General features: G+C 50.7%; 1 protein-coding gene across 1 annotated transcript in view; it reads right to left on the reverse strand.

Annotated features, from left to right (window-relative positions):
* SLCO2A1 (solute carrier organic anion transporter family member 2A1) overlaps positions 1 to 22,035 on the reverse strand; it is a 915,614-nt gene that overhangs the window by 123,631 nt on the left and 769,948 nt on the right. Inside the window, 1 exon segment of the mRNA XM_030215775.1 lies at positions 18,531 to 18,681. Coding sequence (XP_030071635.1) covers positions 18,531 to 18,681 — 151 coding nt within the window.

A 22,035-nucleotide genomic window follows, 5' to 3' on the forward strand; every position in this document is an offset into this window, starting at 1 on the left:
AAAGAGGAATTAGAGTTATGTATGCAAGGGTCCACATTAGAAGTAACCGACGGAAAGGGATCTAGGTGTCATCGTTGATGATACGTTGAACCCTTCTGCTCAGTGTGTGGCAGCAAACTAAGAAAGCAATAGAATGTTAGGTATATTAAGAAAGGAATAGAAAACAAAAATGAGGATGTATAATGCCTTTGTATCGCTCCATGGTGCGACCGCACCTCGAATATTGTGTTCAGTTCTGGTTGCGCATCTCAAAAAAGATATAGTGCAATTAGAAAAGGTGCAGAGAAGGGCGACGAAAATGATAAAGGGGATGGGCCGACTTTCTCCTGAGGAAAGGCTAAAGCGGCTAGGGCTCTTTAGCCTGGAGAAAGACAGCTGAGGGGAGATATGATAGAGGTCTATAAAATAATGAAGTGGCGTTGAATGGGTAGACGTGATTCGCTTGTTTACTCTTCCAAAATACTAGGACTAGGGGGCACGCAATGACGCTGGAAAGTAGTAAATTTAAAACGAATCTGAGAAAATATTTCTTCACTCAACGCGTAATTAAACTCTGGAATTCGTTGTCAGACAATGTAGTAAAAGCGGTTAGTTTAGCGGGCTTTAAAAAAGGTTTATATGGCTTCATAAAGGAAAAGTCCATAGGACCATATTAAATGGACTTTGGGGAAAATCCACTGCTTATTTTTAGAATAAGCAGCATAAAATGTATTTTACTGTTTAGGATCTTCCAGGGTACTTGTTACTGGATTGGCCACTTTTGGAAACAGGATGCTGGGCTTGACAGACAGATATAGTAGAATTGAAAAGGTACAGCGAAGGGCGACGAAAATGATAGTGGGGATGGGACGACTTTCCTATGAAGAGAGGCTGAGAAGGCTAGGGCTTTTCAGCTTGGAGAAGAGACGGCTGAGGGAGATATGATAGAAGTGTATAAAATAATGAGTGGAAGGATCGGGTGGATGTGAAGCGACTGTTCACGCTATCCAAAAATGCTAGGACTAGAGGGCATGAGTTGAAGCTACAGTGTGGTAAATTTAAAACGAATCGGAGAAAATGTTTCTTCACCCAACGTGTAATTAGACTCTGGAATTCGTTGCCGGAGAACGTGGTACGGGCGGTTAGCTTGACGGAGTTTAAAAAGGGGTTAGATAGATTCCTAAAGGACAAGTCCATAGACCGCTATTAAATGGACTTGGAAAAACTTCCGCTTTTTTAGGTATAACTTGTCTGGAATGTTTTTACGTTTGGGGAGCGTGCCAGGTGCCCTTGACCTGGATTGGCCACTGTCGGTGACAGGATGTTGGGCTAGATGGACCTTTGGTCTTTCCCAGTATGGCACTACTTATGTACTTATGTACTAATACTTATGCACTTATGGTCCAGAATTGGAAGGAACCACTGTGTGGAATGATGGCGAATGTACTCTTTTATAGTTGCCAATCACCCTGGGTCCAGAGACACCCTGCTGAGGAAATCGCTTGTGAGATCAGTGAACGACACATGTGGGACGCTGAAATTATTGGAATGTTCAATTCCTCCCACTGAAAAAGAAGACGCACCTACTGGGCTAGAGAGTAAGACTGTTCCCCTTGTAGACTGATGTCAAGACACCGCTGTCACATGTCCAAGAGCACTTGCAGGGTCCCTGTGAAGAAAAGGCACAAAGGTCATTAGAGCTTACTGGACAGCCTGAAGTTCCATCTGTTGATGAACCAAGGAGCCTCCACTCTTAACCAGTGGCCCTGCACAGAATGGTGGAGATAATGGGGTTCCCCATCTGAAGAGGCTGGCCTTGGAGGTGATAACACATGAACTGGGAGTCTGTAAGGGCAACCCTGCTGGAGTGTGCACGGAAGAAGCCACCAAGTCAGACTCCTTTTGGCTTGAGGCGTCCATGGCACCAACTGGTCATGAGACCGGAGACCACTGGCTCCATAGGGAAGACTATAGGAGCTGCATATGGAATTTTGCCCAAGCAGAACATCCAAAGTTGCTGCCATACAACTGAGAACCTGAGCTAATCCCATGCCTGCAGGCAGGGAAGACAGAAGCCTAAGAATTTGCTGTTTGAGCTAAAGCTGACAATGCTGAGGAAGAAAAGCCTTTCTTGCCATGGTATCGAAGCATAGACCCCAGAAATTCCAGGGTCTGGGTGGGGGGAGGTGATTCTTGCTGTAATCCCACCACCCAACCCATTGCAGAAAGAAGAGATAGGACTGTCTACGTACTGTCCAGGTAAGGATGGGCCTAGATCCTTTGTCTGAGAAGGAAGCTGCTACCACCACCATAACTTTGGAAAAGGTGCGAGGAGCAGTGGTAAGGCCAAAGGCATGAATTGATAATGATCTCCAGGACTGCAAACCAGAAACCTCCTGGGAGGATGCTAAATCGGGATATGAAAATAAGTGAGAAACTTGCCTGGCTGGACTGAGGCGATTACAGACAACAAGGTCTCCACGTAGAAGTGTAGAACTCTGAGAACATTGTTCACCTCTCTGAGATCCAGAACTGGGCAAAAGTCTCTTCTTTCATTGGGATAACAAAACAGATGGAATATTGACCCGTGTCTGTCTCTGACAGAGGAATGACCTGTGTCTGTCTCTGACAGAGGAACGGGCCTGAATAGCCCCCAGAGCATTAAAGATGCCAAGGTAGTTAGCACTGCTTGACTCTATGCAGAGCTGCCTCAAGGGGACAGCAAAAAAAGATCTGTGAGTGGCTTGGAAAATTTTAGCTTGTAGCCATAGAGAATGATATTTAGGACCCACTGGTCTGTAGTAATGGTGGTCCATTCCTTGTAAAAGCAGAAAAGATGCCCACCTATGCTTCTGTAGAAAGAGTGAACCTCAACCCTGTCATTGCAAGGGCTGCAAAGAGGGAGAGGTTCTAGAAGTAGCAGAGAAAGACTTCTGCCCCTCGAAAGGAAGACTGAGTCTGAGGAAAAGCAAGGTTTTTGAGAGGAAGTACTAGCCTTCCCTGATCTATACTCCTGTGCTTCTTGAAAATGAGACTTAGCTGCCCAGAGATGAGGTTTAGGCTTGTCCTTAGGTAGTCACTGGACTTTGGAATCTCCCAGATCTTTAAACAATCTTCTCCAAATACACAACAAAGAGTAGTAGCTCTCAAAAGGCAACTTTGCTAGATGAGATTTGGGTATCACATCAGTGGCCCAATGTCTCAACCATAGCCAGCACTGCAACAAACAGCCAAGGCAACGCTTTTAGCTGATGCTCAAAGAATATCATAAAGAGCATCTGACAAATAGGACAACCCCACCTCAAGGGAAGGGAGAAAATCTGGAGGAGATTCTAACATGGACAATTACTGAATCCACAATAAGACCACCCTGGCCACAAAAGAAGAAGAAATTGTTGCCTGATAATTTAAAGCAGCCATTTGAAAGGCAGGCATCAAGGAAACCTCAAGCTTGCGGTCATGTATATCCTTTAATGCAGTGCTGCCTTCAACAGGGATGGTCGTATGTTAAATAACTGCCATGATAAGGGCATCCACCTTAGGCAGAGCAAACTGCTCCAAATCAGACAGCAGAAGGGGATAAATTTGGACATAGAATGAGCCACCTGGAGGTTAGAATCAAGGGTATCTGACTGAGCTGTAAAGCGAATGCTACATACCTGTAGAAGGTATTCTCCGAGGACAACAGGCTGATTGTTCTCACTGATGGGTGACGTCCACGGCAGCCCCTCCAATCGAATCTTCACTAGCAAAGCCTTTGCTAGCTTCGCGCGCCGATGCGCACCGCGCATGAGCAGCCGTCTTCCCGCCCGAAACCGGCTCGTGCCGGCCAGTCTCATATGTAGCAAAGACAAGAGAAGGGAAGACACAACTCGAAAGGGGAGGCGGGCAGGTTTGTGAGAACAATCAGCCTGCTGTCCTCGGAGAATACTTTACAGGTATGTAGCATTCGCTTTCTCCGAGGACAAGCAGGCTGCTTGTTCTCACTGATTGGGGTAATCCCTAGCCCCCAGGCTCACTCAAAACAACAACCATGGTCAATTGGGCCTCGCAACGGCGAGGACATAACTGAGATTGACCTAACAATTTATCCAACTAACTGAGAGTGTAGCCTGGAACAGAAAAAACATGGGCCTAGGGGGGTGGAGTTGGATTTCTAAACCCCGAACAGATTCTGAAGCACTGACTGCCCGAACCGACTGGTCGCGTCGGGTATCCTGCTGCAGGCAGTAATGAGATGTGAATGTGTGGACAGATGACCACATTGCAGCTTTGCAAATCTCTTCAATAGTGGCTGACTTCAAGTGGGCTACCGACGCTGCCATGGCTCTAACATTATGAGCCGTGACATGACCCTCAAGAGCCAGCCCCAGCCTGGGCGTAAGTGAAGGAAATGCAATCTGCTAGCCAATTGGATATGGTGCGTTTCCCAACAGCCACTCCCCTCCTGTTGGGATCAAAGAACAAACAATTGGGCGGACTGTCTGTTGGGCTGTGTCCGCTCCAGATAGAAGGCCAATGCTCTCTTGCAGTCCAATGTGTGCAGCTGACGTTCAGCAGGGTAGGAATGAGGACGGGGAAAGAATGTTGGCAAGACAATTGACTGGTTCAGATGGAACTCCGACACAACCTTTGGCAAGAACTTAGGGTGAGTGCGGAGGACTACTCTGTTATGATGAATTTGGTGTAAGGGGCCTGGGCTACCAGGGCCTGAAGCTCACTGACTCTACGAGCTGAAGTAACTGCCACCAAGAAAATGGACCTTCCAGGTCAAGTACTTCAGATGGCGGAGTTCAGTGGCTCAAAAGGAGGTTTCATCAGCTGGGTGAGAACGACATTGAGATCCCATGACACTGTAGGAGGCTTGACAGGGGGCTTTGACAAAGCAAACCTCTCATGAATGCGAACAACTAAAGGCTGTCCTGAGATCGGCTTACCTTCCACACGGTAATGGTATGCACTGATCGCACTAAGGTGAACCTTACAGAGTTGGTCTTGAGACCGGACTCAGACAAGTGCAGAAGGTATTCAAGCAGGGTCTGTGTAGGACAAGAGCGAGGATCTAGGGCCTTGCTGTCACACCAGACGGCAAACCTCCTCCATAGAAAGAAGTAACTCCTCTTAGTGGAATCTTTCCTGGAAGCAAGCAAGATGCGGGAGACACCCTCTGACAGACCCAAAGAGGCAAGTCTACGCTCTCAACATCCAGGCCGTGAGAGCCAGGGACCGGAGGTTGGGATGCAGAAGCACCCCTTCGTCCTGTGTGATGAGGGTTGGAAAACACTCCAATCTCCACGGTTCTTCGGAGGACAACTCCAGAAGAAGAGGGAACCAGATCTGACGCGGCCAAAAAGGAGCAATCAGAATCATGGTGCCTCGGTCTTGCTTGAGTTTCAACAAAGTCTTCCCCACCAGAGGTATGGGAGGATAAGCATACAGCAGACCCTCCCCCCAGTCCAGGAGGAAGGCATCCGATGCCAGTCTGCCGTGGGCCTGAAGCCTGGAACAGAACTGAGGGACTTTGTGTTTGGTTCGAGATGCAAAGAGATCTACCAAGGGGGTGCCCCACACCTGGAAGATCTGTCGCGCTACACGGGAATTGAGCGACCACTCGTGAGGTTGCATAATCCTGCTCAACCTGTCGGCCAGACTGTTGTTTACGCCTGCCAGATATGTGGCTTGGAGTACCATGCCGTGATGGCGAGCCCAGAGCCACATGCTGACGGCTTCCTGACACAGGGGGCGAGATCCGGTGCCCCCCTGCTTGTTGATGTAATACATGGCAACCTGGTTGTCTGTCTGAATTTGGATAATTTGGTGGGACAGCCGATCTCTGAAAGCCTTCAGAGCGTTCCAGACTGCTCGTAACTCCAGAAGATTGATCTGCAGATCGCGTTCCTGGAGGGACCAGCTTCCTTGGGTGTGAAGCCCGTCGACATGAGCTCCCCACCCCAGGAGAGACGCATCCGTGGTCAGCACTTTTTGTGGCTGAGGAATTTGGAAAGGACGTCCCAGAGTCAAATTGGACCAAATCGTCCACCAATACAGGGATTTGAGAAAACTCGTGGACAGGTGGATCACGTCTTCTAGATCCCCAGCAGCCTGAAACCACTGGGAAGCTAGGGTCCATTGGGCAGATCTCATGTGAAGGCGGGCCATGGGAGTCACATGAACTGTGGAGGCCATGTGGCCCAGCAATCTCAACATCTGCCGAGCTGTGATCTGCTTGGACGCTCGCACCCGCGAGACGAGGGACAAGTTGTTGGCTCTCGTCTCTGGGAGATAGGCGCGAGCCGTCCGAGAATCCAGCAGAGCTCCTATGAATTCGAGATTCTGCACTGGGAGAAGATGGGACTTTGGATAATTTATCACAAACCCCAGTAGCTCCAGGAGGCGAATAGTCATCTGCATGGACTGTAGAGCTCCTGCCTTGGATGTGTTCTTCACCAGCCAATCGTAGAGATATGGGAACACGTGTACCCCCAGCCTGTGAAGTGCCGCTGCTACTACAGCCAAGCACTTCGTGAACACTCTGGGCGCAGAGGCGAGCCCAAAGGGTACCACACAGTACTGGAAGTGACGTGTGCCCAGCTGAAATCGCAGATACTGTCTGTGAGCTCGCAGTATCGGGATGTGTGTGTAGGCGTCCTTCAAGTCCAGAGAGCATAGCCAATCGTTTTCCTGAATCATGGGGAGAAGGGTGCCCAGGGAAAGCATCCTGAACTTTTCTTTGACCAGATATTTGTTCAGGGCCCTTAGGTCTAGGATGGGACGCATCCCCCCTGTTTTCTTTTCCACAAGGAAGTACCTGGAATAGAATCCCAGCCCTTCTTGCCCGGATGGCACGGGCTCGACTGCATTGGCGCTGAGAAGGGCGGAGAGTTCCTCTGCAAGTACCTGCTTGTGCTGGAAGCTGTAAGACTGAGCTCCCGGTGGACAATTTGGAGGTTTTGAGGCCAAATTGAGGGTGTATCCTTGCCGGACTATTTGGAGATCCCACTGATCGGAGGTTATGAGAGGCCACCTTTGGTGAAAGCTTTCAACCTCCCTCCGACCGGCAGGTCGCCCGGCACTGACACTTGGATGTCGGCTATGCTCTGCTGGAGCCAGTCAAAAGCTCGTCCCTTGCTTTTGCTGGGAGCCGAGGGGCCTTGCTGAGGCGCACGCTGCTGACGAGAGCGAGCGCGCTGGGCTTAGCCTGGGCCGCAGGCTGTCGAGAAGGAGGATTGTACCTACGCTTACCAGAAGAGTAGGGAACAGTCCTCCTTCCCCCAAAAAATCGTCTACCTGTAGAGGTAGAAGCTGAAGGTTACCGGCGGGAGAACTTGTCGAAAGCGGTATCCCGCTGGTGGAGCTGCTCTACCACCTGCTCGACTTTTTCTCCAAAAATGTTATCTGCACGGCAAGGCGAGTCCGCAATCCGCTGCTGGAGTCTATTATCTAGGTCGGAGGCACGCAGCCATGAGAGTCTGCGCATCACCACACCTTGAGCAGCGGCCCTGGACGCAACATCAAAGGTGTCATACACCCCTCTGGCCAGGAATTTTCTGCACGCCTTCAGCTGCCTGACCACCTCCTGAAAAGGCTTGGCTTGCTCAGGGGGGAGCTTATCCACCATGCCCGCCAACTGCCGCACATTATTCCGCATGTGTATGCTCGTGTAGAGCTGGAAAGACTGAACTTTGGCCACGAGCATAGAGGAATGGTAGGCCTTCCTCCCAAAGGAGTCTAAGGTTCTAGAGTCCTTGCCCAGGGGCGCCGAAGCATGCTCCCTACAACTCTTAGCCTTCTTTAGGTCCAAATCCACAACTCCAGAGTCGTGAGGCAACTGAGTGCACATCAGCTCTGGGTCCCCATGGATCCGATACTGGGACTCTATCTTCTTGGGAATGTGGGGATTACTTAATGGCTTGGTCCAGTTCGCCAGCAATGTCTTTTTGAGGACATGATGCATGGGTACTGTGGACGCTTCCTTAGGTGGAGAAGGATAGTCCAGGAGCTCAAACATTTCAGCCCTGGGCTCGTCCTCCACAACCACCGGGAAGGGGATGGCCGTAGACATCTCCCGGACAAAGGAAGCGAAAGACAGACTCTCGGGAGGAGAAAGCTGCCTTTCAGGAGAGGGAGTGGGATCAGAAGGTAGGCCATCAGACTCCTCGTCAGAGAAATATCTGATGTCCTCCTCCTCCTCCCATGAGGCCTCACCATCGGTATCAGACACAAGTTCACGAACCTGTGTCTGAACCCATGCCCGGCTCGACTCCGTGGAACCACGGCCACGGTGGGAGTGTCGAGAGGTAGACTCCCTCGCCCGCACTGGCGAAGCTCCCTCCGCCGACGTCGTCGGGGAGCTTTCCTGGGAGGCGACCGCAGTCGGTACCTGTCGGAGACCTCACCCCGGGCAAGGGGCCAGCCGGCGCCTCACTCGACGGTACCGGTGGCGCAAGCACCCCCAGTACCGGAGGGGAAGGGCGCAACAGCTCTCCCAGGATCTCTGGGAGAACGGCCCGGAGACTCTCGTGCAGAGCGGCTGTGGAGAAAGACATGGAAGCCGATGCAGGTGTCGATGTCAGAGTTTGTTCCGGGCGTGGAGGCTGTTCCGGGCTGTCCAAAGTGGAGTGCATCGACACCTCCTGAACAGAGGGTGAGCGGTCCTCTCGGTGCCGATGCCTGCTGGGTGCCGACTCCCTCGGCGACCCAGAACTCTCGGTTCCGACACGGGAAGGAGACCGGTATCGATGCTTCTTCGACTTCTTGGAACGAAGCATGTCACCGTAGCTTCCCGGCACCGACGAGGAGGACGTAGAATCCAGCCGTCGCTTCCTTGGGGCCGAGGCCGAAGAAGGTCGGTCTCGGGGGGGGGGGGGGGGCTGTACCGCAGGAGCCCTCAGGGTAGGGGGAGACCCACCCGAAGGCTCATCGCCACCAGCAGGGGAATGGACAGCCCTCACCTGCACTCCAGACGAAGCACCACCGTCCAACGACATCAGCAGATGAGGAGGTCCCGGTACCACCGACGCCGACTTCCGATGTCTCAGCCCCGATGCAGAGGGTCGATGCCTCGATACACTCGATGCAATCGCGGCCGAGGATGAAGGTCTGGACGCTGGCGACGTCGATGCACTCGATACTCCCGGTGCCGATGCCGACGAAGAGCCCGAGAACAAAACGTTCCACTGGGCCAATCTCGCTACCTGAGTCCGCTTTTGTAAAAGGGAACACAGACTACAGGCCTGCGGGCGGTGCCCAGCCCCCAGACACTGAAGACACAACGCATGTCTATCAGTGAGCGAGATTACCCGGGCGCACTGGGTGCACTTCTTGAAGCCGCTGGGAGACTTTGATGTCATGGGCGGAAAAATCGCGCCGGCGAGATCAAAACTCGTAATGGCGAAGATGGCACCACAAAAAGGGGAAGAAAAACTTCGAACCGAGGCCTCAAAGGGGCGTACCCCAACGACGAAAGAAAACTTCACGGGGCAAAAACTAGAAATATAGGAAGGGAACAGACCGAAAAGGTCTCCTTCCGAAAGGATTTTTTTTTTTTATTAGCGAAGTCTAAAAAAGACGCGCGAGGTTGACTTTCCGGGGCGCGAACGTCGTAACACGACCGTACCGAGCGCGGACAAAAGAAGACTGGCCGGCACGAGCCGGTTTCGGACGGGAAGAAGGCCGCGCATGCGCGGTGCGCATCGGCGCGCGAGGGCTAGCAAAGCATTTTGCTAGTGAAGATTCCGATTGGAGGGGCTGCCGTGGAAGTCACCCATCAGTGAGAACAAGCAGCCTGCTTGTCCTCGGAGAATAAGGCCAACACACAATCTCTCCACTGCAAAACACTATACACAAACTTGTGCAAAAACACACTCATAACCTTAACAAACCATAAACAGCACTAATTCCAAGGACAGGACGAGCTACAACCTTATGCGTGGCGTGGAAAGGCAACTGTAATTACACTGGGCTCTAAAACACCAGTGCACAACCTAGTGGAAAAAAAAACAAAAAGGGCTGCAAACTATATGCTAGCAGAATACTGCACCTTCCTTGATCACACCTGAAAAACACATGAAGGCAAAATACTGAACTGGAAAGTTACCTCAAAAAGTCAGACTCAGCATGCAGCAATACTACAAAAATTAAAACTTACATGAAAAATATCACAGATGCACATTTCCAAAAACTATTCCAATTAATAAATCCTGAATAAAATAGTTTTTTCTACCTTTGTTGTCTGGTGACTTTGTTTTTCTGATCATGCTGGTTCAGTATCCGATTGTGCTGCTATCTGTCCTCTTAACTCCGTTTCCAGGGCTTCCTTTCCATTTATTTCTTTACTTTCCGCCTTTCTTCTTCATTTCTTGCCCTACATCCGAAAGTAAAAGCTGGGTCCTCCGCAGACTTGACTGTCCAGTGGATCCAGCTTCTGCCTATTTTCTTCATCCATGTTCAGTTTTTCTCCTCTCTTTCTTTTCCCTCACCTCATCTCCTTCCTCACTCTTCCCTCGCCTCCATCCATGTCTAGCATTTCTTCTCTCTCCTCCATCCACCCATGTCCAGCGACCCTCCTGTCCTCCCTGCCATCCATGTCCAGCAACCCTCCCCCGTCCCCTCTGCCCTCCCCTGCCATCCACCTATGTCCAGCAACCCCCTTCCCCTGCCATCCACCCATGTCCAGCGACCCTCCTGTCCTCCCTGCCCTCCCCTGCCATCCACCTATGTCCAGAAACCCTCCTGTCCTCCCTGCCCGCCCCTGCCATCCACCGGCCGACATGGCCGGCCTTCCCTCATGTCCCGCCCTTGCGGAAGTTACATCAGAGGGCGGGACATGCGGGAAGGCCGGCCAACGACAAAGCGAGTTTTCTTCTCTCAGACGCGAGGCACCGCCGCTTTGAGGTTTTTTAAAATGCTGGGTCAGGTGAGGTGCCGGCGGGTCAGGTAGCAGAAGAGGGTCGTTTGGCGGGTCGGGGGGGGGGGGGGGGCTCAGACAGGAGGGGGGATCAGGTGGCTGGAGGGAGGAGGAGCAGCAGGGGAATGAGGAGACTCGCGTCGCGGGACATGGGTCTAGGATGGAACACATCCCCCCTTTCTTTTTCTGCACAAGGAAGTACATGGAATAGAATCCTTGCCCTTCTTCCCCTGGTGGAACGGGTTTGACTGCATAGGCCTTAGGCGCACGCTGTTGATGAGAACGAGCGCACTGGGGTGCAGCCTCAGCAGGCTGGCGAGCCTCAGGAGCGTACCTATGCCTGGAGTAGAAATAGGAAGCACTCCGTGATCCACCAAAATACCTTCTGGATGAGGAAGTGGTTGCAGAAGACGTCCAGTGGGAGAGAGAAGACATAGCCTCTGTGTGCTTTTTGATTTGGTCAGCGACCTCTTCAACCTTCTCTCCAAAAAGATTATCCCCCTGGCAAGGGGCATCTGCCACTCTCTCCTGGACTGAATGATCCAAGTCAGAAACATGTAGTCACGAGTGTCTGCGCACTGCTGTACCTCGCGCACTGCTGTACCTTGGGCAGAGATTCTGGATGCCACGTCAAAAGTGTTGTACATGCCACTGGCCAAGAACTGATGACACACCTTCTGCTGCTTGACCAGCTGGCAAAATTGCTCGGCCTGCTCCGGAGGGAGCGTGTTGACCAAGTTGGACAGCTGTCTCACCAAGTTCTGCAAGTGTACGCTTGTGAAGAGCTGGTAAGACTGAATACGGGTGATGAACATAGCAGCCTGATACATTTTCCTCCCGAGTCCAGGGTCCTGGCTTCTGTGCCTGGGGGAGCCGAGGCATAGTCCCTAGTCTCCTGCTTTTTTTGAGAGTGGTATCCACCACCATGGAGTTGTGGGGTAACTGAGACCTCACCAACTCAGGTTCCCCATTGATCCAATATTGGGTATCAATCTTCTTGGGGACCATAGGGACAGACACCTAGTTCCGTACAAGGACTGCCTTAAGTACCTCGTGGAGAGGAGCTTTCACTGCCTTCTCTTAGGTGGAGAGGTGTAGTCCAGGACCTCGAACATCTTGGCCCTGGGCCCATCCTTCACTTCTACGGGGAATGGAATGGCCTGCGCCGTTTCCCGTAAAAAAGAGGTGAACGACTCTCAGGTGGAGGGGAAGGTTAAGAAGGGATCCCATAGGACTCATCAGAGGAGAAGTACCTGGGATCTTCTTCTGACTCCCATGAGAGCTCTTCTTCAGTATTGGACAGCACTTACTACTACTACTACTACTTGACATTTCTAAAGCGCTACCAGGGTTACGCAGCGCTGTACAATTTAACATAGAAGGACAGTCCCTGCTCTAGGAGCTTACAATCTAAAAGACAATCTAAAAGACAGGTGTACAATCTAAAACAAGTATAGAGTATAGAGTCCGTCTGATAGGAATACTATAATTCACAAAGTTAAGGTGCCGAAAGCAGCATTGAAGAGGTGAGTTTTAAGCAGAGATTTGAAAATGGGTAGGGAGGGGGCTTGGCATAGGGGTTGAGGAAGATTGTTCCATGCAAAGGATGAGGCAAGGCAGAATGAGCGGAGCCTGGAGTTGGCAGTGGTGGAGAAGGGAACTGAGAGGAGGGATTTGTCCTGTGAGCGGAGGTTACGGGTGGGAACGTAGGGGGAGATGAGGGAGGAGAGGTAGTGAGGAGCCACAGACCGGGTGCATTTGTAGGTAAGGAGGAGAATCTTGAATTGTATGCGGTATCTGATCGGAAGCCAGTGAAGTGACTTGAGAAGAGGGGTGATGTGAGTATATCGGTTCTGGCGGAATATTAGGCTTGCGGCAGCGTTCTGAATGGATTGAAGGGGGGATAGATGGCTAAGTGGGAGGCCTGTGAGGAGTAAGTTGCAGTAGTCAAGGTGAGAGGTAATGAGAGCGTGGACGAGAGTTCATGTGGTGTACTCAGATAGGAAAGGGCGAATTTTGCTGATGTTGAAGAGGAAGAAGCGACAGGTCTTGGCAGTCTGCTGGATATGCGCAGAGAAGGAGAGGGAGGAGTCGAAGATGACTCCGAGGTTGCGTGCAGATGGGACGGGGAGGATGAGGGTGTTATCAACTGAGATGGAGAGTGGAGGAAGAGGAGAGGTGGGTTTAGGTGGAAAGACGAGGAGCTCGGTTTTGGACATGTTCAGCTTCAGGTGGCGGTTGGACATCCAGGCAGCAATGTCGGATAAGCAGACCGATACCTTGGCCTGGGTCTCCGCGGTGATGTCTGGTGTGGAGAGATATAGCTGGGTGTCATCAGCATAAAGATGATACTGAAAACCATGAGATGAGATCAGTGAGCCTAGGGAGGAGGTGTAGATTGAGAAGAGAAGGGGTCCAAGGACAGAACTCCAACAGATAGTGGGATGGGAGTGGAGGAAGATCCATGGGAGTGTACTCTGAAGGTGCGGTGGGAGAGATAAGAGGAGAACCAGGAGAGTACAGAGCCCTGGAACCCAAAAGAAGACAATGTGGCAAGAAGTAGATCATGATTGACAGTGTCAAACGCAGCGGATAGATCAAGGAGGATGAGGATGGAATAGTGGCCTCTGGATTTGGCGAGGAGCAGGTCGTTGCAGACTTTAGAGAGTGCTGTCTCTGTCAAGTGTAGAGGGCAAAAGCCGGATTGAAGTGGATCTAGGATGGCATGAGAGGAGAGAAAATCAAGGCAGCGACTGTGGATGGCGCGTTCAAGTATTTTGGAGAGGAAGGGGAAGAGAGAGATGGGGCGGTAATTGGAGAGGCAGGTAGGGTCAAGTGATGGTTTTTTTAGGAGAGGTGTGACTACGGCGTGCTTGAAAGTGTCAGGGACAGTTGCAGTGGAGAGAGAAAGGTTAAGGATGTGACAGATGGGAGGGGTGACAGTATGGGAGATGGTGTTAAGTAGGTTGGTGCGGATGGGATCGGAGGGGTGCATTTCGAGGAGGAAAGAAGGCGGGAGGTTTCATCCTCGGTGATCTCAGGAAAGGAGGAGAAAGAGGCAATGGTTGGTTGGTTGTTGGATAGGGCTACAGGCTGAGGAGGAGGTGACTTGGTAGTGAACTCAAAGTTGATTTTTTGTACCTTGTCGCAGAAGTAGTCAGCCAGTGATTGAGGAGAGAGTGTTGGGGGGAGTTGGAGCGGGGGACACTTTGAAGAGGGAGTTAAGGGTGGTGAAGAGACGACGAGGGTTGGAGCTGAGAGAATTGGTCAATTGGGTGTAATAGTCCTGTTTTGCAAGGAATAGGGAGGAATGGAAAGAGGATAGCATGAATTTGTAGTGAAGGAAATCTGAATGGGTACGAGATTTCCTCCAAAGGCGTTCAGCGGATCGGGTGCAAGAGCGAAGGTAGCGGATGCAAGGGGTCAGCCAAGGCTGGGGACTAGAACGCTTCGTGGGACGGGAGGTGGATGGAGCGAGGGTGTCCAAAGCAGAGGAGAGAGCGGCATTGTAGGCGGAGACCGCTTTGTCTGCCGTCTCAGAAGAGATGATGGAGGGGAGGAGGTTACAGATACTAGAGGATAGAGTGGGGGGGTCAATAGCCTGGAGATTCCTGGAGGTGGTAGTTAAAGTTGGGCGGGGGGGGGGGGGGTAAAGAAGTGTGAACGTGATCAGGTGATGATCGGAGAGAGGGAGAGGAGAAGCGTGGAAATTGGAGGGTGAGCCGGAGGAGGAGAGGACTAGGTCAAGACAATGGCCGTCACGGTGAGTGGGGGTGGTGGAGGACAGCTGGAGGTTGTAGGAGGATGTTAGGGTGAGGAACTTAGAAGCGTTAGGGTCGGATGGGACATCAACGTGAATGTTAAAGTCTCTGAGAATGAGTGACGGAGATGAGGGTTCAAGAAAGACAGAGAGCCACGCATCAAAGTCGGTGAGGAAGGAAGAGAAGGATTTTTCAGGGGGGTGGTAGATGACTGCGACTCTGTGGCAGCGGGTGGAATAGCCGGATGGAGTGGGCTTCAAAGGATGAGAAGCAGTGAGACTGCGGTAGGGGGAGGGGTTGGAAACTACAGGAGGGCGAGAGTAGTAGCCCAACGCCTCCACCGCGGCCAACTGTGCGGGGAGTATGGGAGAAGAGATAACCTCCATGGCAGAGGGCCGCGACTGAGGCCGAGTCTTCCGGGGAGATCCAGGTTTCGGTTAGGGCGAGCAGTTGAAGGGAGCAAGAGATGAAGAGATCGTGGGTGAAGGGCAGTTTGTTACAGACTGAGTGGGCATTCCACAGGGCGCATGAGAAGGGGAGGGAAGAGGGGGGGAGGAGGGGAATAGAGACGAGATTGGAGACATCTCGGAATCGTTTGCATGGATAGGACGGGGACAGGAATGGTGGACCTGGATTAGGGTTAATGTCACCCGCGGATAGCAGGAGGAGGAGCAGGAGAATGCGGAGGAGGGTGGGGGAGGTCGGGCGGCGAAGACGAGGTGTACTAAGGAGGAATGGGGATGGGTTAATGGCAGGAAGGAAGTGTTGAAGGTTAAGAGCTAGGAAGGAGGCGGGGGACAGGAGGGATGGTGAGGTGGTGGGGGGTGAGGGTGAATAGGGTATTGCCGTGGCGGGCAGGGTGGGAGGGCAGCGAGTTCTAGTGGTAGACAGCGGGAGTGGGGGGGGAGAGGAGATTAGGAAGGGACAGGGCAAGGAAGAGAATGTGGACAGGGGCCATAAGTAGTGACTGATGTGTGACAGGTGACTATGGAGTGACTGAGGTGATAGGCAGTTAACAGGTGTTAACAGGCGGCTATGTGGTGACCGAGGTGTTAAGTAGATAGATGGAGCTGGAAAGCTGGGTTTGGACTGGCGAGTAGGTGAGTCAATGGCTGAGAGGCTTGCGAGCAGGCAGGTAGGTTACTCGATGTGTTAACAGGCAGGCGGGTAGCAGCTGGAACAAGCGGTCAGGAACAAGGTAGATGGACAGGAGCAAGTTGGAACAGGTCGTAGCAAGCCGGAACAAGATGGACTGGAGCAAGCTGGACCAAGTTGGAACAAGTCGCAACAAGCCGGAACAAGCAGGAACATGCTGGGACAAACGGACTGGCACAAGCGGGTCATGCAGGAACGGATGGATCAAGCTGGAACAAGTCATAGCAAGCCGGAACAGCAGGAACAAGATGGACAGGAGCAAGCTGGAACGAGCTGGAACAAGCCGGAACAAGACGTAACAAGCTGGAACATGCAGGAACGGATGGATCAAGCTGGAACAAGCTGGAACAAGTCGTAGCAAGCCGGAACAGTAGGAACAAGATGGACAGGAGCAAGCTGGAGCGAGCTGGAACAAGCCGGAACAAGTCGTAACAAGCTGGGACAAACGGACTGGCACAAGCGGGTCATGCAGGAATGGATGGAACAAGCTGGGTAGGCTGGGATCGGGAGGACTGAAACGAGCTGGAAGACGCTGGAGCAGATGGATTGGAGCAAGCAAGGAGAATCTGGATCTGGGTCAGGCAGATTGGAACAGGGACTGGAACAAACTGGAGCACACTGGAGTCGAAGGACTGGACTGGAACACGCAGGGGGGAAAGCTGGGTCTGTGGACTGGACCACACTGGAGTCGATGGACTGGGGCACATGGACTGGAACACGCAGGAGGAAGGCTCCAGAGGACACCGGAGGGCTCGGGTTCAGTGGTCTTCGCCCGGATTCCCTCCTCTCGGGCACAGCAGACTCGGTGCTTGGGTAGCGTGAGGCCAACACGTGTCTATGGCTTAACTGGGGGATTACACTGCAGTGAGAGCACTGGAGAATCGATCCTCTGATCGGTTCCCAGCGGAACTCCTTGCAGTGCGTCCCACCAGTCGGCCAGCCATTTTTTGTTCGCGCCGCGAACTCGTGCTGGCTTCCCTCGTGTTGCCTCTGTTTCTCTGGTTAAGCACTTTGGCTGCAGCCCTTTTTGTCTGTTACCTCCTGCAGGGGATTATCATGGCCTCTTTGCTTCCTCCTCTCCCTAATCCAGTTCTCCACCTGTGTTGGCTTCCTCGTGGCCTTCCGCTGCTGCTATTCTTCGGGGGGGGGGGGGGGGGGCTATCTTTCGTCTCCCCTGCCGGGCAGGCCCCGTGAGATCCCGGTCCAACGGGTGGTTTCAGCTGCAGGTAGCCAGTTGGGCGGGAGGCAGAGTTGGGCTGTGACCGCCGTCGGGTAGGTCTCTTGAGATCCTCCGAGGGGAGCGGCTCGTCTGCTTCTTCCCACACCGGAAATGCGGCGATGCGGTACGGCGGTGTACCGGATGAATCCTCTGGCCTCCGTCGGACAGGAGTTCACCGATTGCCCCTCGCCTGCCTCCCCTTGCTCTGGAAGTGCGGTGGTGCGGTTCGGTGGTGTTCCAATGATTCCACCGGTCTCCGTCGGTCAGGATCTCGTCGAACGCCCTTTCGCCGCTTGCTACGCGGTCTCCCCCACCCGGTCAGAGCTCGAGGCCCGGAGCTCATATTGATGTGACTGATCCGGTCGCCATCTTTGTTTGTAGAAAAAAGGGATGTCAGAGACCTGGCCTGCCTTGACCTGGAGGATCCATGTCCTCGGGAACGATGTCGATGAGTCAGCTCCCGCCTCCGGCGAAGCTTCCTCCACCGACGCTGGGTGGCAATCGACATCGGGGCCACAAAAGTTGCGATTGTGCCTGAAAAATGGAAAAAAGAGGCACAAAAAGAAGGAAGAGACCTGTCCGAGCTGGCCTAAATGGGGCCCGTGATGAAAAAAATAAAGAAAACTTAAATGCAGGTCAAAAAGAACTAAGGGAAAATAAGAGGACTTTTTTTTAAAGAATGAAAGAAAAAGAAGAAAAACTGAAGAAAAAAAGAGGTGTGGAACGCGGTAAAAGCTCTTCCCGGGCGTGCGAAGAGCAACAAAAAGCGCAGCTCTTTCCTCCCGCGGAAAGAAACTGAACAGTGGGTGTGCAGCGGGTGGGAAGGCGCTCTGCGCATGCGCAGTGGGACGCGGCTTGTGCCCCAGAAGGCTCTCAAAACTTTTTTCTTGCTGGCTAATGTGCCGAATCCTGGGCGAGGCAGATCGTTTATCCCCTTGTGAGAATGGTAAGCCTGCTTGTCATCGGAGAAAAGATTACATCTACTTGAATTAACTCTGGCATTTCAAGCAGCCAGAAATTGGACAATGTTAAAGGCTATTTTCAACTCTGCCGTATCTTATTTAGACTTCAGAAAGTTAAAATCTTCTTGTTTCAAAACTTTGTACTAGCCTCCATATCTTGATTTGATTGTTATTATATTCTGTTTATTCCCAGGGGTTTGTCTCTGGCTTCTTAAGAGTGTTGCCCACTTAGAACTGTTTGAGGTATCAGCGGGATATATAAGGCAGTTATCTTTATCTTTAACACAATGAATTTGCTTTTACCTCTATTATAGCCAGGCCATAGTAGGTGACATCATATAGAAACTATAAGCATTGCATTAGTGTAAACATCTATAGAACTTCACAGATGAGAGGGAAAACAGGAAAAATGAAATGAAGGAAGAGTAAGAACCTGCTAATTAATTTATAGAGCACTGTGCTACACCGGGATAAGGTGGAACATGCTGCTTGAGCTGTTCATCAGCGATGCTATATACTGCTCCATTAAATCTATGCAATCTCCTTACCATTGCATGCTTCTTGTCTGAAGTGCTGTTAACGCCCATGCATCCAGCATGACAGGGTGAAATGTATTCTGTCCCATCTGCCCCACAGACAGGTTGAAAAGATGACTGTGGGCAGAAGCAATGAGCATTGCATTTTTCTTTCTCTCCGGATCTTGATGTATAGCCAAGAAAACAAGAAATAAAAGTACAAATTAAAACAAATTAATGAAAAGAATATTCTTTTACCTATGCACTGTTCTCCTGAATTGGCAGAAGTAGGTCCATGCCATACATGCTATATGCCATATATTGCCTCCCTCAGCACCCAGAAACTCCAAGGATTTGTAGAGTATGGAATGGTTTATCCTGATTTATGCCTGTGTGCGCATATCTATGGTTAAGGAGTTACTCTAGTGCAACAAAGATTAACCTTTCCAACGTTTGTTCTTCCTAGGGGAAAAAAAGAAGAACAAAGCTCCACACCTCTCAATGTTACACTGGAAACTGCAGAGATGACTGATAAACAACAGACCACCAATGGTGCAGTGATAACTTTAATAATTGTCTTCTATTGGACTCAATATGGGTTGTGTTTTGGCAGATAGGCCTATAATGCAAATGAACAAATAATATTGGTACACTAAGTTCTTGTGGAATCAAGATAAGCTTAACAATCATGTGGTCATGAGCCAATGATTAATTGATATTAAAGTTTTCCAATGCTACAACTTAACCTGAACTAATGACTATCCTCTGCTGAACAACAAAACAGCAAAGAGATTCCACAAGAACTTAGAGTACCAATATTATTGTTGATTTAATTTACTCGAGGCCTATCAGCCAAAACACAGAACAAGTTGAATCCAATACAAGACATTTAACAGTGGTCTGTTGTTTTGTCGGTCATTTCCACTGTTTCTAGTATAGCTTCCTATGGGAATGTCATAACAAAAGGGAAACAATCGCTAGGTTGGGCAAAAGCTGAGAACGTGAAGCTGTTTACCTATAGCAGGTGTTTTCCAAGGACAGCATGATAAATAGCCTGAAATGTGGGAGATGTCATCCGATGGAGCCTATGTATAATGCCTTCAGCAACTTTACAACAAATTCTTAGAATGACTTCCTGCCTGCCACTATAGAATTCAACTCCAAATAAGGAAAGAGGGAGGGTATATTTTTTCAAGTTTAAGTTTCAACTTTTAATCTTGACATACCACTCTAGAGCGAACTATCCATATTACGTATGGAAAGGAACAAAAAACATTTGACAGGAAAGGGATAGGTGAAGAAAGAAAGGGAGGATTATAAAATATTTTTAAAAAGTATAAGGATATTTATTCTGCTGTCTTTGGAGAAAGCAAAGATATTTACCTGTAGCAGGTATTCTCCGAAGACAGCAGGTTGATCATTGTCGCAAGTGGGCTGACGATCGGTGTCGGCCCGGGAACCAGCATAATTAATAACAAAATGAAAAACTTTGCTAGAGCCTTCTGGTGCGCGTGATGCACCGCATTGCGCATGTGCAGAGTGTCTTCCCACCCGCCACGCTCCTCAGTTTAATCCAAAAGCATAAGAAGAAAGAAAAAGAAACAACTCCAAGGGGAGATGGGTGAGACTGTGAGAATGTGAAACCTGCTGTCCTTGGAGAATATCCGCTACAGGTAAGTATCTTCACTTTCTCGAGGACAAGCAGGCTGAGTCATTCTTACAAGTGGGGTATCCATAGTATTCAGGCCCACCGAAAACAACAAATACTGGTCAACTGGGCTTCGCAATGGCAAGGATGTAACGTAGATTAACCTGAAACTATATACAAACTAGTGGGAGTGCAGCCTGGAACAGACCAAAACAGGCCTAGGAGAGTGGAGATGGATTCTAAACCCCAAACAGATTCTGCAACACTGACTGCCCAAATCGACTATCGTGTCGGGTATCTTGCTCAAGGCAGTAGTGAGATGTGAATGTGTGGACTGAAGACCACGTTGCAGCTTTGGAAATCTCTTCAATGGAGGCTGACCTCAAGTGAGCACCGACGCAGCCATGGCTCTAACATTACGAGCCGTGACATGACTCTCTAAAGTCAGCCCAGCTTCGGCATAAGTGAAGGAAATGCAATCTGCTAGCCAATTGGAAATGGTGCGTTTACCAATGGCGACTCCCCTCCTGCTGGGATCAAAAGAGACAAACAACTGGTCAGACTGTCTGAAGGGCTTCGTTCACTCCATGTAAAAGGCCAATGCTCTCTTGCAGTCCAAGGTGTGCAAGCTGCTTGCACCAGGGTGGGCATGTGGTCGGGGAAAAAAAAAAGCTGGCAAGACAATCAACTGGTTCAGATGGAACTCCAACACCACCTTCGACAGGAACTTAGGGTGTGTGCGGAGGACTACTCTGTTATAATGAAACTTAGTATAAGGTGCATCTACTACTAAGGCCTGAAGCTCACTGACCCTACGAGCTCAAGTAACAGCCACCAAGAAAACGACCTTCCAGGTCAAGTACTTCAGATGGCAGAAATTAGTAGCTCAAAAGGAGCTTTCATCAGCTGGGTGAGAACGACGTTGAGATCCCATGACACTGGTGCAGGTCTGACAGGGGGCTTTGACAAAAGTAAAACATCTCATGAAGCGAACAACTAAAGGGCTGTCCAGAGATAGGCTTACCTTCTATACGCTGGTGATAAGCACTAATTGCACTAAGGTGAACCCTTACAGAGTTGATCTTGAAACCAGACTCTGACAAGTGTAGAAGGTGTTCAAGCAGGGTCTGTGTAGGACAAGAAGCAAATTCGAGGCTCTCAACATTCAGGCCTTGAGAGCCAGAGACTGGAGGTTGGGATGTAGAAGCGACCCCTCGTTCTGTGTGATGAGGGTCGGAAAACACTCCAATCTCCACGGTTCTTCGGAGGACAATTCCAGAAGAAGAGGGAATCAAACCTGTTGCGGCCAGTAGGGTGCAATCAGAATCATGGTTCCACAGTCTTGCTTGAGTTTCAACAAAGTCTTTCCCACCAGAGGATACGCATACAGAAGGCCTGTCCCCCAATGAAGGAGAAAGGAATGCGATGCTAGTCTGTTGTGGACCTGAAGCCTAGAACACAACTGAGGGTCCTTGTGATTGATTTGAGTGGCAAAAAGATCCACCGAAGGGGTGCCCCATGCTCGGAAGATCTTGCAGACTATGCCCATATTCAGAGACCACTCATGAGGTTGCATTATCCTGCTCAGTCTGTTGGCCGGGCCGTTGTTTGCACCTGCCAGATAAGTGGCTTGTAGAAACATGCCATGACCGTGCCCACAGCCACGTCCTGACGGCTTCCTGACATAGAGGGTGAGATCTGGTGCCCCCCTACTTGTTAGTGTAATACATTGCACCCTGACTGTCTATCTGAATGAGAATAGTTTGATGAGACAGGCAATCTCTGAAAGCCTGTAGAGTGTTCCAGATCACTCGGACTTCCAGGAGATTGATCTGAAGGTTCATTTCCTGGAGGGACCAAGGTCCTTGGGTGTGAAGCTCATTAGCTCCC

Source organism: Microcaecilia unicolor, chromosome 10, assembly GCF_901765095.1.
Source record: "Microcaecilia unicolor chromosome 10, aMicUni1.1, whole genome shotgun sequence".
NCBI lineage: Eukaryota > Metazoa > Chordata > Amphibia > Gymnophiona > Siphonopidae > Microcaecilia > Microcaecilia unicolor.